The sequence below is a fragment of the Varanus komodoensis genome, unplaced genomic scaffold (genome assembly GCF_004798865.1).
Source record: "Varanus komodoensis strain SLA01 unplaced genomic scaffold, ASM479886v1 scaffold17, whole genome shotgun sequence".
In the NCBI taxonomy this organism is placed as follows: domain Eukaryota; kingdom Metazoa; phylum Chordata; class Lepidosauria; order Squamata; family Varanidae; genus Varanus; species Varanus komodoensis.
Window position 1 is genome coordinate 11,366,515 of NW_025335505.1, and position 15,389 is coordinate 11,381,903.

The window sequence follows — 15,389 nt, forward strand, 5'->3', positions numbered from 1 at the left end:
AGTGAGAAAATGTTTCTGTAAATTCATAGATATTCAGTAAAAATCTACTAGATTTCTCTTGTTAAATGAAGCTCAGTCACCTTCAAGTTCTAAAGAATTCATCCAGTTAGGGCATATTAAGCATCTCATATTGACTGAAGTCAGCCTATCTTATTTTGCTTTATTTGATACAGCAGTACTGAGTTCTGCGTCTGAATATAATGTTTGATTTACTGGTACAAAGTGGTACGGTTTTCACTTTGTCTTTTCTTCCCAAACTAAAACCAACCTATGCACCCATCTTTTCCCACTACCTTTGGTGGGAGTTGCCAGTCTTATATATCATTCCACATACAATGTACAATACCTGGTACCTCACGATTTTGATTTAGCCTTGTTCCTGCAGACTATTTCTTTCCTTATGACTTATGCCCTTCTCCTCTCATGCCATAGTTTGATAATTTCTAGCTTGTTAAACCATGTTTCCCATGATAGGTAACTGTGGATTTAATAACCCATACAAACCATAATCAAACGTTGGTTTGGTCTTCCAGTTTATAGGAATCATTCACACGACAGGATCCCAGTGTGGACTACAAGAAACATGGATTTTGCAAACCAGGAAATATTATATGAAGACACAAGAGGGAAGAGAATTGCAGAAAGTGGAGGCAGAAGTATACGTCTACCTAGTTCATTCCTAGTCGAGTGATTTATTTGATGAAACACTGTTCTTAGGTCTGAGTTTCCCCTTTATATTCTCCTGGTGTACTGCAGATATTTTGGAATAAAAAGCCACCATTCCTGACCGTAGGCCATGCTGACTGGGGCTGATCGGAACTCAAGTTAAAAGCATAGGTCCCAGGCTGGGGAGGAATTTAAACTATGAAAATATATAAAGCACTTTCTCTTTTCACAAATGAATGACAACTGCCAATAGGAATTATACAGGAAGTTGCTTTATATAAGATAAGAAAATGTGTCCATCGATCCTGCTACTCTCTGTTCTGACTGGCAACAACTTCAGGGTCTTAGGTACCTAATATCTAATCCTTCTTTAAGAAATAAAGATGCCATATAGATTACCTGGAACCTTCCAAATGCAAGGTACATGGTATACCACTGAATTATAATCCATCCTTAAGAGACGGAGAAAAACTGCTTGGACAATTTACATAATATGACTTGGATGATTACAGGAGCAAACATACCATCTCCAGATCCTTTCCACCTTTGTTTCCCTTCTTTCCCAAATTTTTTCTTCTCTTTGCGCCTCTGTCGGAGGGCAGTTTTAGGATCAGTAATCCATGCCTGATAAACAAACTAGAGGGAACAAACCAATTTATTCAAGTTCTTGAGTAAGTAAATGTTAAATCAAACAATGAAAAGATTTTAGATTTGAAAAAATATGTTTCCATCTGGGAGATTAGGAAAAACATTCTCAATTCCAAACTTTATATCAAATAAAGTTTGTGATTTGTTTTAGTGTTTAGCTTTTGTTTGCTTAACAAACTAAAACATGTGAAATGAGCTGTGGAGTCTTATGAGTTTCATAGGGTTCCACAAAGACTATGTTCTGATCGCTGGGGATAAAAATATTGTTTATATATGAACCGTTTCCTGAAAGTAGCTTCAAGTGATCATCAGTGTTCCAAATATAGTATGAGGTTTCTGTTTAATCTAATATTTATAAGCCACCTGTAAAAGCATTGGCTGACCAGATATTTTCACACAGAAATGCAACAGCCACACATTATGCATTTCTCAATGCCACAACCGCACATTATGCATTTATTCTCCAGGACATAAAGCTTTCAATAAAAAAATAAAAATAAAAATGTAAGTACTGTGTGATATCAGTTTGCGACAAAAGATGTTTGCTTTTGTCTGCATGATTTTCATTACACAATAAAAATCATTTTCAGTTAGCATTGCATCACCAACAAAAGCAATTAGCTACAGCCAATAACAATCAAGCATATACATGCAAAGGGAAGAGAATGAGAAAACGAACCGAATAGTTAACACTATCAAACACCAGCATGTATAAACTGTCTCAGGGAAGCTGGAATAGCCCATAACATTGGTAAGAAAATGGTAAATGCTGCTTTATTTATTGTAGTTCTCACGTACAGAATCCTCTTAAATCCACATCTGTCTTAGAAATGTTAAGGACATAAAAATAGACCACCTGATTTTGATCTGTGAACATGGTGAATTACTAATGCTGAAGGAAATGGGAAGTGGATATCTGCTTCCTGTTTTTTTTCCAGATCATTAAATTAGTTTATGGTAATAATGAATGCAGAATGCATTAGCAGCAATCCTATTTAAGCTTAGACAGAGAAAAGTAAATTTTGTTACTAAGATTCTGGGATTTTTGTTGATCCAAATGGTTTTAATGATGAATAGTTACAACCTTTAATTAAAGTATTGAATAAGATACTAACATGTAAATGGGATGTGAACAGTTATAGAGGATCTAAAATTATTTACAGTTTTGTTCATATCGAAGGTATATTGCATATGATCCATTGTGCCAATATTGCTAAAAGGTGTCTTAAGACAAATTGATGGATTATTGATGCCCAAACAATGATGCACAAAAAAATGAATTCTGAAAAGAAAGTATGCTTAGTTATGCTATTTAAAGGGTTCACCAGCTTTCTGAGAAAGATTACCATGCAGAGTGAAATCCTCCTCATCTCAGCCATTTAAATAGGGTCAGGATTTTCCTCTATCTAAAACACATGCAATCTGATGGAACCCTCTAAACATAGTTTAGGCAGAAATCCCAAGATTAAACCAAGATGTGTCTCTGCATTTTCTCTCTGGGGTCAATGATCAGTTGAATGAGAATGATAATTCTTCTCATGATTCTGCTTATTAAGTGCTACACAAAGCAAATCCTTGGCTGTCAAAAGTACTCACTAATTGATTATTAAGAGGGAAAATGCAGAAAAGGGATACCCTATGCCAGGAGAGTATGGGATGAGATCATATTCTACACATTATGGAACATCAAATACCTTTGCAGCTCTGATTAAATACTGAAGAATAGTTTTGGGCAGTTTAATAATAGACTTTGGCAAGGCTAAAATGGCTGAAGCAAATTTCGCAATAGCTCTCTATAAAGAAGGATAAAGCAAGAAAAATTAGTGAATACATAACTACTACTGTTATGAGAAATATATTGAAAACTATTAGATTATAGGCTTCACATTAATTTAAAACAGGCTAAAATGTGAACTGTCAGTATTCAATTTAGGAGTGCATTTAAATTAGTAAGAGAATGCTTACATAAAGGTTATTTAATTACACATGGATCATTCACATATTAGTACAATGATTAGATGAATGCATTCAAAGTGAAAGTTAATCTTTAGTATATGACAGATACTAATAATTACCAATTCTCTCCCTGTCCCTATTGTGATCTTTACGAAAGCCGATGTATGCTTTCTTTTGCTCACTCTTTCATATATACACTTAAAAATAATTTGTCATTCACTAACAAATATATATGCTGCAAAACACTGGAGAGCATAAAAAGGCTAAAAGTCTAGACTTCACTACTGAAGATTTCAGGATGGAAAACATAAGCTAAGGAGATCTTACAGATCTTTTTAAGATCTAAAATATAGGCTATTTTCAACCCATGAACTGATACCTATTGCAGAATAAGAATATATAGACTAAACCCAAAAGTTTGTACAGAAACCTATTTTTAAATAGACTTCATTTGCCATTGACCATGTATATCATTCCATGCTAAGATCAATAATTGAATAATCTTGAACATAAAAGGAGAATTAGAGTTGTTGGAAATGTGGTGCATCTGTACATTTTTCTGCGCATTTATGTGGATGCTCTGCAAAGAATGAAGCTGCAATCTCAAATTGTAGCCCTGTAGATGTAACCAATGTATTGGGCTGGTTCTAGATTTAGTCATAGTTACAGAAGACCTGTGGTAACCTATGGGATATAGGTTAGTCATGACTAATGTATGTCCCATCGATTTCAGTGAGTCTACCATAACTGTGCCCATGCCTAGATCCAACCCATTATCAGATATTGCAGATGCAGATGCTTTCCGAATTCAGAGAGCTTCATCTTTACTTGGGCTCTGGCTACAGATATCTTCAGTAACAGGCCGATCTTCTTACCCTCATACTTACTGACAGACAGCTGCATCATTAAGAGAGATCCAGTGTGGATCATCTACCGTGACCTAACTGTTCATGTATGGATGCTTATGGGGAGCTATAGGAGCACAAGAATGGAGATATGCATGCAGGTTGCTAGATGCTATATACTAATGGCTTAACTTTCTTCAACCTATGACATAAATATGCTTTAATTAGGTCATGTTTCCTGCCTGATTCCTGCCATGAAGTAAAAACAACTCATTGAAACTAAATTTACATATTACAAACCTGTTTTATTACTGTATTTTAAAGAATTCAGAATTGTCCTTTTCTTCTTAAACAGAAAACATTTAAGCAATACCAAGCAATGCCCATGGAAAGATGTTTTATTCACTTGTTTCCAATGCAACATCAGAAAAATAGAGTTCAGGATATGAAACTTTATTTTTTAGAAAAAATGCTGCATGTGCAAGTGAATTAAAATCCATCTCTGGTGTCATACTTGCACCACAGAAATGTGACAACAATATAAGCAAGCAATAATTATGTGTCAATTAGCACAGGTTCTCATACTTTGTAGTACAGACAATTCAAGCCTTCAGTTCGGGCCATCAGAACACGTAAGTAAGCACACTACCTGAAACGCTGATCTTCTGGGTGGTTCGTCTTCATCTCTTTTTTCCTCCTCTTCCTCTTCCTCACTGTCCGTCTCAAACAAATAATAATCTCCACTTCTGACCACTAAGCAAAATAAAATACTTTTTTTATTTCTTGCAGTGGGGAGTGGGAATTATTCATAAGCTCTCTCCTGAGCCACAAAAAACATGCTATGATCGTGGGACTCAATGGCTGGTTAGGTGGAAGTGGAATGAAAGAAAGAGAGATGAATAGAATCAGTGGCAGATGAATAATTTGGTTGTGATGTTTGTAGGCACAAAGAAGAAGTGTTTGTTACAGGAAATATACAGCACTATCAGAAGAACATGAACTGATAAGATGCAAATGAGTTGAAAAGGTATTAAAAACCTGCAACATTCCTAACTTTTTTTAAATGATGCTTTCACTCTGTCAGTGAGTGAGGAGTCTTCGACTCCACTGGGTATCCAGGAGAAAGCTAAATTTAAAATTGTATCACTGGAAGGAAAAAAAGGAAAATGTAATTCTGCTAAAAGTGTGCATGCATTTGATAGCATTTAGTTTTATTTTACTTTATTCTTCAGGTGTAAAACCAAGAAAATATGAAACAATTTCTTGCTTAAAATGAGTTTTATGTAAAGTAATTCATATGATAATGTACTAAAAATTAATTTTTGCCTGTATATTTAAAAAGTTCAGAGGCCTCCATATGTTCAAGATGTGATGTGAATGAACTGGACCTTATATCCTTGAACAGAAGCAGATTTTTAAAAAACATTTCAAATAAGCTAATAGGTCTAAATTGATCAAACAAGGAAACAAAGGAAAACTAAAATAATAAGCAAGAGTCAAAATCAAAGTCACAGCACTACATTTGTTCATAAAGACTATTAGCATAATATCTGCAAGTAAAGTAAAATACCTTAATATACTACTAATAATAATTATAATGATGATAATAGTAATAAACGTACAGAGCCATAGATAGAATGACATTCAAGAACACATTTAACCCTCATTATACAGCTTTATGAACCATAAAAATAACAGAAAGTCTCATTCAATCATACCTCATCCTTTATTTTAGTTTACTCATCTACTTAAGTCACTTTCTTATTAGCACCATGTCCTGAACTAGAGATAAACTGATTCTAGGAACTCTCCTCTCCATCTCACTAATGCTATAGAAATATTACGGAAAGTAATGAAAATTGCCAGTACTTAAGAGGAAAAATTGCCCCAGTTGTATATCACATATATGGGTGTTCGTAAGCTGACACCCAATCTTGCTCTGGTATAAGCAGTAATGCCAATATAACTTAAGAATCCATGCTAAAATATTAATCCTGTTGATACTGTAATTTTTTCCTCCTTGATTTTCAGACAGCAAAAAAACGGCACTGTGGATGTTACATTCCAGTAAGTATTTCACTCTCATTCTGCAAGCCTATCCATTCTCAGTCTCTGCCGAGAACATCTCTACAAGTGGAGCGTGTCAGGACTGTAGCTCAGTGGGCACAGCATCATCTTATGTTTGAATTCCAAACATCCCCAGTCCAATGCCAGACATCTCCATGCAAGGCTGAAAAGCTCCTGCCTGAACTTTGGAGAGCTACTGCAAGTTAAAGTTGACAAGACTGGCCTTGATGGATCAGAAGCTTGTCTTGGTAAAGGTAGCTTCCCATGTGATACTTGTTTTCTACTCTTTAGATATAACCAGCTGCTCTTTATGACACAGTCAAATTAGGCCCTGTGGTTTCACCAGACAGCTGTAAACCTAACACCAACAGCCATCTTATGTTCTTTTGTGTCTAGCAGTGTCCAAACAGCATCACTAAGGAAGACACCAAAACCAAATTAATAATTGAATATAATACTCATCTAAACTAAATTACTTCAACCCATTTATTTTTGCAGGCACTCTTCACTGGCAGGCTGTGGCTTAGAGGACTGGATTAATGCTCTCTGTTAGAAGGGATGTTTTCATTAGGTATTATCAATAAGCCAAGCTGCATACACCTTGCACTGCAAAAGGTTCATACTCAATTGTTGGGTCATGAGAGCAGATAGCACTGCATTTCACATTATGTATCTTTATATATAAAATAAGGGTATGATTAAACTGCAATAATGCACCCTTGCAAGCACACAGTACTGTAATGGCAAAGTATGATTCAACTGAAAAATGCAGTCCATTTTCTTTTCAGTTGGATCATATTTCTTTACCTATAGATCACCCTTGGTCCAAGACAAAGTGTTCCACATATCAGTTTTACTTGTTTCATCAGAATGAGGAAAGTACAATGGGATGAAACCGTGGTGTGACTGATTCTTGCAGTTCTTTCAGTGACTATCAGGGAACAGTTGAATGCATCCTTCTCAGGCCATGCCTTCTCCAGCAGCAGAAAAGCCTTGATGTCACAGTGTCAACATATCAATAAAATATAATTTCATTTATGGTGCAAAGAGAATGCACTTCTTATTCAGATATGACAGTATAATATATCTCAAGTACTAGAAACTCAATTTTCTAAAATATTTAGAAATAGCTGGAAAAGTCACTTAGCAGATTCAGATATAAAAACCTGCTGTCCCAAACTTACAAGCGATTAGTTTGGAATAATAATAGTGAATATTAATAGTCTTCCATGCTTGCTGTCACAAGAATATGCATTATTGCAATAACGCATGCTGTGTACTGGTTTCTTAAAACATATAATGAGGGTGAAATGAATCCAAAATACTGAATTTAACTGAAATAATGTAACAAAAGTTGCATGGATGCAGATCTGTCTCACACAGTGGACTACAGCAGAAAGTTGAGAAATTGTACCATTCTCTTGCTTCTCTGCTGGGAACCCACAAACCACTGTCAAGACACCTCAGGATCCTGACAACCTTTGTGTCATTCTCATCTCCTGAATGTCAACAATTCTTCTGCAGCCACAAAACAAATAAGGATTAACAGAGACCATATCCAGGTCTATTCTGAACAGCTACAATCTTGAAACATGTTACAAACAGTGATTTCATTTGGAAGCTAAAACAATTTGTCCTCACTGTGTGTTCACAAAAAGGATAGGTCTCTATAAATTGTCATCAAGCCCTTACATATAGGCATAGTTTACTTGTGACTTGACAGAAAAGGACATTCAAAATGCTGGGCAAACCTGTTGGATAGATACCCCTGTTGTAGCACATGGCAGCACAGGTGTGGATATACATAAAATAAGTGGAAGAGCACATGTTATATGAAGTAGTATGCAATCAATCAATCAATCAATCAATAAATGCAAAATATTTAAAAAAGGTTAAAAATGTACAGATTCTGCACTTCATACTGTGTGGACTGGAATTAATACTGCAATCCTACGGTCCCTAGAAAGTATCTAGAGGGCCCTGAGCATCTGGGTTCTAGCACTGGTCCCAGCTGCAACCACTAAGTGACTGGGTTTCCTCCCCCATCCAGAGTGAAAAGAACAGCCCTGGCTTCTGTGAGCTTTCAAAAGTGACCCCAGAGAAGAAGTTTGGACAAGGACAGAATAGCCAAGATACCAAACAGCCCTGCAACACCTCAATCATCTTCTGTCCCATTCCAAAGCACTGCAGTTAGCCGAGATGAGCTGCCTAAAATGCTATGCAGCTCCCGCCCTGCACAGGATCTGGAGCGTCACAGACATTACCATGGGATGGCACCCTAAATTCTCTTGTATGCTATGCCCATCTTCTTAAGACTCTTATGCAATAACAACAATTTAGATGGAATGTGAATTAAGATAATGCCAATCATTAATTGTGAAAGTGTTGGCAAGTACTCTAATTCGGAGCAGTTTTAGAACACATTCATATGGTCTCTAGATAACCATGCAGGAACTGTAGGATTTAGGGAAAAAAGAAAAGAAAGAAAAAAGCCTGTAAGGCTATAGACAGAGCTATAGGCATTTTTAAAAGATTCATAAAATAAATAACTTTATATTTCCTCCAAGCTATGCAGAGACATGTAGAAGTTCTGAAACTGAGCATTTTGAGGGGTTGAAGAACTGTGGCGGCAGATTAGGTCTTTTCAAATATTGCTCATGCACTTAGACTAGCTCTTCCACGAAATGAAACCAGGGGAGTCAAACAGATCATATACTGGGAAGTTTTTCATTATAGCACTTACTGTGAACAGGCCATCCACATGCAGCTCTCTTTTAGACGGATATCCTCTGTACTAGTTTTCTGTCATATGTTAATTATTTGGTTCAGTCAACTAATAGTGGAAGTTACCATAAAAGTACTCCTTCTTGTTTTCACTTCGTATCACAGATTGGATGTGCACCCAAATAACTATCAAGTCACAACTATAAAACCATGCATAAAAACAAACAGGTCTTTGGGAAGCCTCCATTCTGGTCAAGGATATAAGGGTTAAATTCATGTATTTCAAAGAGGATTGAGAAACCTACTGGAAGCATGATCAACCCAAGGCCGCCACCACTGCTTTTTTTTGCCCTTGGTTTTCTCTTTGTCTGCTTCTCCTAAAATGAAAAACATGTTACTACTAATATCTACTTGCTCCAATAAGAATAGGAACAAGAATAGCTCTGATTCTAATATACTCCAAGAACCCTCCCCAAAATACATTTGTTTATTCTTTTTTGTTAATGAGCCTATTAACTGATTAGGATCAATATCATGTATAATTAAAATAGAACTTCACTTCCAATTAACTATATTTACAGGAACAATAACTTTTATAAAGGGTCATGCATAAACAATGGCTGCTATTTCTTCTTTTCTGAATCAGATGTATTTTGATATGCATTACAATCCTTATCCCATACTGATATAATAAACTTAAATGGACAAAATTAAATATAAAGGCTTTAGTGACATATGGTGCAATATAATTTGTTGCAGTGGGAAAATTGGGCAAAAAGAAAGAAAAAACCACAATCCTGTAACATATTTTGGGGGGAAATAATTTCAGCAGTGATAGTGAAATTAAATTTTGAAAAATGTTTGATATAAATTATAAATATAAATTTGAAAAAATTAAAAACAACTATTACCAAAACTCCAAAGTTAAGAATGATTGTACTCAAAAGCAATTTGAATGTATTTTATCAGAGATTCTCAAATATAATCAGTTATTTCATTTTTTGCATCAAATTAAAGTTACAGACAACATTCTGAAAATGTCTGCTATTCTGAAAATGTCCTTGAATGCAAGCTTCCTTCTAACAATTCTGTTAACTCAGCATAACCTGTGGACTTCACTCCAGTGAAGGGGACAACCATCTTCTATGTAAAGGGCTAACTATTCAGGCTGTTTCTCCACTGCAGTGAAGGGGAACCGGAAGGACACTCTATAGGTGCACTGAGACCCAAACCTTTACACACGTATTTGGGAGTAAATCCCACAGAACACAGGTGGATTTACTTTTGAATAAATATGCAGAGGATCAGGCCATGAAGACTCTCCAGCAAATGTGGGGACACACAGTATTTTCCTACATGCTTTCATGTGAGTATTATCAAGGTCCAAGCAATAAATACCAACGCCGGATATATTGAAGGCATAGTACCATCATCATCATCATCATCTTCGGCAGCCTTTTGAATTTCTTGCCCATCTGAGGCTTCTTGGTTCATGCTCATCACCCTTTCTTTACCCTTTTTATATTTTTGTTGCCTGGCTTTGATACGATCCATTCTGCCAAAGGAGATTTTTCACTGTCAGAGTCACACACACATGAGTTTCAAGTCATTCAATAGCATTCTTAATAATCAGAGGACTTTACAGAGAAAGTTCACAGTGTATGTACAATGGACCTGTGTACGCCTAACCTTTTTCACCCTGAAATGACATCCCAGAAGGGCAGCAACATTCCCTTTTGTCAAGCCATAGTTTAGCAAACTGGAATGAATGTTGGGACTGGACACTCCCACCCTTTTCCTTCTTTTGCCCACCTGCTAATCCTTTCTAATTCCCTGAAATGTGAACTTGTCAGTCAACATCAGTTCCCTAACCAGGATCTTAAACCATTTTCTAAAATATGATTTAAATAGGCTGGGAATATTATGCCTGGTTGGGCCACTATACTGAATATATGTACATCTATTATGTAGCGTTCAAATACTTCTGGGAATGCTAAACAAATGGTGTTGTATTCCAAGCAGATAGAAAGCAAACACCTAAGCCCTGACAAAAGTTATGGCTAATATAATTGAAATGTCAAGAGAGAAGGAGAAATAAAGGCATACTGTCTCTTCAGCTGATCCATTGATTTTTTTTCTTCCTCAATTCTTGCTTTTACAGCCTTCACAATTGTGGCCTGGAAAAGTTCAGCACCCCTGTAGAATAAAAGGAAACCTGAATATTTATGAACTGTCTTTGTTCCTGGCACTAAGAATGATTTTTAAAACACAGCGGCAGCCTATAGAGATTCCAGTGGGATAATAATGACAGTGGTTATTGCCCAGATCTTAAATCAATAAGAGGCAAACTGGTTCTGAATGGCCATCCACCCAGCCTTTATTGGCCAAATGGCATTAGGAGATGTAGTCACATTATTCAGTGCAGGTGTAAGAGTTCTGCCTGTATAGTATATATAGTGCTGGATCTGCAATTGATAAACTTAAGTCCTATTGATTTTACTTGGCCTATTCTAAGGGTGCTTCCAGGTGGTAGACTCGGATGCTTCCAATCAAAAGATACTGTGCAACTATTCAATTTTTCCTCAACAAATCTTTTGCAGAGAGAAAAAAGTCAGAAGAAGTGACAGAAAAACATCGTTACAAGAGGATGACACCACAATCCCCCACAAAACCTGTGAATTAAGCAGAGTGATTGCAGAATAAAAGTATTCTCTTGAAGCATGGCTCAGTATGATTCACCCTGGATCCATGCCATAATTTTCTTGATATTCCTTTGATGAATCAGGGATACTTCTAAGGAGCACATTAAAACCATTATGGAATCTATTTAAAAAAAACACACCCAAAATCTAAGGATCTTTTTGATCAGTTTTTTTGTTTTCTAAATCTGTGATTAATCCTTCAACTAATGAACCGTACATCTCATCTCATGTTAAAGTTTTAACACTAACTGGTCATACAACATTTTACAAAATGCAGTTGTAGTTATAATGCATGAGTCTAAGTAACTGCTTATTTTCAATAAAATGCCACTGTGTACCTGGATGCCAAAATCTGCGATGCTTTAATATCTGCAACCACATGGAGGAAATAGTAACTCATGAAGACTCTTCTTTGCAGCAACAGGAAGGCAAAGCAAATGCTGTCCCAGATGATTCCAGCCTCCCCACTAGGTAATTTGCAGTCTATATCTTTATCTGAAGCTGTCAAGAATAAACAACATCCCACCCCCATGGTAAGTATTAATGTATTTGAAAACTGTAACACTTTGACACGGTGAAGGAAACAAGCGATTTAGAATCAATCTCTGTCCAATTTTAAGGTCAAAGCGGGCTCTAGAAAGAATTATCTTCTCTGTGTGCCTCCATGCTCCTATCTTATTTATTTATTTAAAATATTTATACCCCACCCTATATGCAAAAGCATCTCAGGGGGCCTTACAAAACCCAAAGCAAACAATCTGACAAATTAACAATAATTAAATAAACAGTTAAATATGCACATAAAACCAATAACATTTCACAAATGAAAGAAAATCAAAACAAAATCTAAATCAAGAATAAGAGCAAAATCAAAAACCAAAAAGTGACTGTGAAGTTAAAAACTGATTAAAATTCCTAACATTTAAAATGATGGGCAAATAAACAGGTTTTCACCTGGTGCCGAATAGAATATAAAGTCGGCACCAGGCAAACCTCTCTGGGGAGTGCATTCCATACTCTGGGCACCACCTCAGAAAAGGCCCTCCTCCGGGTAAGACCATCCTCTCTTCTTTCAGTGAGGGTTCCCAGAGTAAAGTCTCTCCTGCAGATCTTAAGGGGCATAGGGGCTTGTAGGCAAGAACACTATCCATTGTAGTTTCCAAGCAGTAAGTGATGGATACCAACATGAAGGCATTATTTCCTCTTAATTAATCTTTTGCGGACAGAAAAAAGGCAATTGGGTAATTCCACAGGGAGCCAAGTATAAGACAATATAATAGTCTCCTTCCTCTTCATCATTTTTACCATTTCTCTGTGATCCCTGGCTAAAAGCACCAACGGGGCAGAAGTTGTACTAAATGGTTCAGGATTTTTTAAATATGAAAAACACACAACAAAAACATACAAACATTAATGCAAGATGTAGAATGACAACTGCCAGTTACTTTCAAATTGCCATGGGAATAATGAGGAACAGGTTGCTGAAATAAGAACCTGGCATCATGAGAAATTGATCATAGCAGACCTAAGCTCAAAGCCTTCTGCTTCATGTTCACCACTACACAACATAATTCCTGACACTGTGAACTTCACTTTCAGAGGGCATCATCCACAATGGCAGCCTGTAGCTCTCCCAACTTGGAAGAGACATTCAATGGAAGGCTCAAGAAGAACGGAAGGAATGATTGTCACAGTACTCCCCACTGCCCTCCAAAAGATGGTGGATGAAGCTATCAAAACGTTTTCTCCCTTCCTGTAAGAAAAGGAGATACTGAGATACCAGGATTCTTCAGTGGATTGCTGGTGCCCCTTGCTGCCCCCGCAAATTCCCTGCTGCTGCATCCAAAGATCCTTGTGTATGCTAAGACCTTTTTATTCACCGGTCTTAACCTATTTAAGGTTAAAGGATGCTGTGCTTCATTTTATTCTGTTTTTATTGTAGACCATCCTGAGACTGTAGTAGTCCGACAATATATAAATGCTTTAAATGAATAAATAAATAAATTTGTTGTCTTGGAGCTCAGCCAGGATGGAAGGAACTCTGTTGATTGTGGGGACTGAGGGAGGGTCGCCTGAGGTTGGGTTCCAGCTGTAACCTCAGAGTGTTTTTTGGAGGGCAGAGCTGAGACTTTGAGCTATACTATGCCTCTTATTATGGATAGATAGGGTCACTATTGTGATATATACTATAACAGAGCTATCTTTCAGACAGAAGACATTTTCCATCAAATATTTAGCATTGTTAACAATGGACAGTATCCACTGGTACATTGCCACAAATGTGATTACACTGCAGTAATGTAAATGACCTTTAGGACAATGTCTACACCACTGCTGATTTACGGGGCTTCCAGAAAACCTGTCATGCCAGCAAGAACTGTGGGACTAGAATTAGCACGTGCTTCTGTTGCTGTTAGTCATGAAGTTGTGTCCGACCCATTGCGACCCCATGGACAACATTCCTCCAGGCCTTCCTGTCCTCCACCATCCCCCAGAGTCCACTTAAGCTCACACCAACTGCTTCAGTGACTCCACCTAGCCACCTCAGTCTCTGCTGCCCCCTTCTCCTTTTGCCATCTATTGTTCCCAGCATTAGGCTCTTCTCCAGGGAGTCCTTCCTTCTCATTAGGTGGCCAAAGTATTTGAGTTTCATCTTCAGTATCTGGCCTTCTAAAGAGCAGTGAGGGTTGATCTCCTCTAGGACTGACCGGTTTGATCACCTCGCAGTCCAAGGGACTGCCCTTCTTTGGGATCGGAATGTAAACTGGCCTTTTCCAATCCTGTGGCCACTGCTGAGTTTTCCAAGTTTGCTGGCATATTGAGTGTAGCACTTCTATGCATCATCTTTTAAGATTTTGAATAGCTTAGCTGGAATACTGTCACCTCCACTAGCTTTGTTGTTGCTCAGACTTCCTAAGGCCCATTTGACTTCACATTCCAGGATGTCTGGCTCGAGGTCAGTGACCACCCCATCGTGGTTCTCAGGGACGTTAAGCTCTTTCTTGTATAGTTCCTCTGTGTAATCTTGCCACCTCTTCTTAATCTGCCTCTGTTAGGTCCCTGCCATTTTGGTCCTTTATCATGCCCATCTTTGTATGAAACGTTCCCTTCATATCTCCAACTTTCTTGAAGAGATCTCTGGTCCTCCCTATTCTATTGTTTTCTTCTATTTCTTTGCACTGTTCATTTAAGAAGGCATTCTTATCGCTTCTAGCTATTCTCTGGAATTCTGCATTCAATTGGGTGCATCCTTCCTTTTCTCCCTTGCCTTTCGCTTCCCTTCTTTCCTCAGCTATTTGTAAAGCTTCCTCAGACAGCCATTTTACTCTCTTGCATTTCTTTTTCTTTGGGATGGTTTTAGTTGCTACCTCTTGTACAATGTTGCGAACCTTTTCCATAGTTCTTCAGGCACTCTATCTATCAGATCTAATTCCTTAAACCTATTTGTCACCTCTACTGTTAATTCATCAGGGATATGATTTAGGTCATACCTGAGTTGCCTAGTGCTTTCCCCTACTTTCTTCAATTTAAACCTACATTTTGCAACGAGAAGCTCATGATCTGAGCCACAGTCAGCTCCTGGTCTAGTTTTAACTGACTGTATAGAGCTTCTCCATCTTTGGCTGCAGAGCACATAGTCAATCTGATTTCTGTGTTGACCGTCTGGTGATGTCCATGTGTAGAGTCGTCTCTTGGGTTGTTGGAAAAGAGTGTTTGCTATGACCATCGTATTCTTTTGACAAAATTCTACCAGCCTGTGCCCTGCTTCATTTTGTATTCC

At 37.4% G+C, this 15,389-nt stretch overlaps 1 protein-coding gene across 1 annotated transcript in view; it reads right to left on the reverse strand.

Moving 5' to 3' along the window:
* The window catches only part of PIEZO2 (piezo type mechanosensitive ion channel component 2), a 263,275-nt gene that overhangs the window by 35,401 nt on the left and 212,485 nt on the right, over nucleotides 1–15,389 (reverse strand). The window contains exons 27-33 of the mRNA XM_044426273.1: nucleotides 11,947–12,109; nucleotides 11,013–11,102; nucleotides 10,334–10,461; nucleotides 9,212–9,280; nucleotides 4,765–4,868; nucleotides 3,009–3,107; nucleotides 1,191–1,302 (exon numbers count right to left, since the gene is read on the reverse strand). Of these exons, the coding sequence (XP_044282208.1) occupies nucleotides 1,191–1,302; nucleotides 3,009–3,107; nucleotides 4,765–4,868; nucleotides 9,212–9,280; nucleotides 10,334–10,461; nucleotides 11,013–11,102; nucleotides 11,947–12,109 (765 nt within the window). The remainder of the gene's footprint in view (nucleotides 1–1,190; nucleotides 1,303–3,008; nucleotides 3,108–4,764; nucleotides 4,869–9,211; nucleotides 9,281–10,333; nucleotides 10,462–11,012; nucleotides 11,103–11,946; nucleotides 12,110–15,389) is intronic.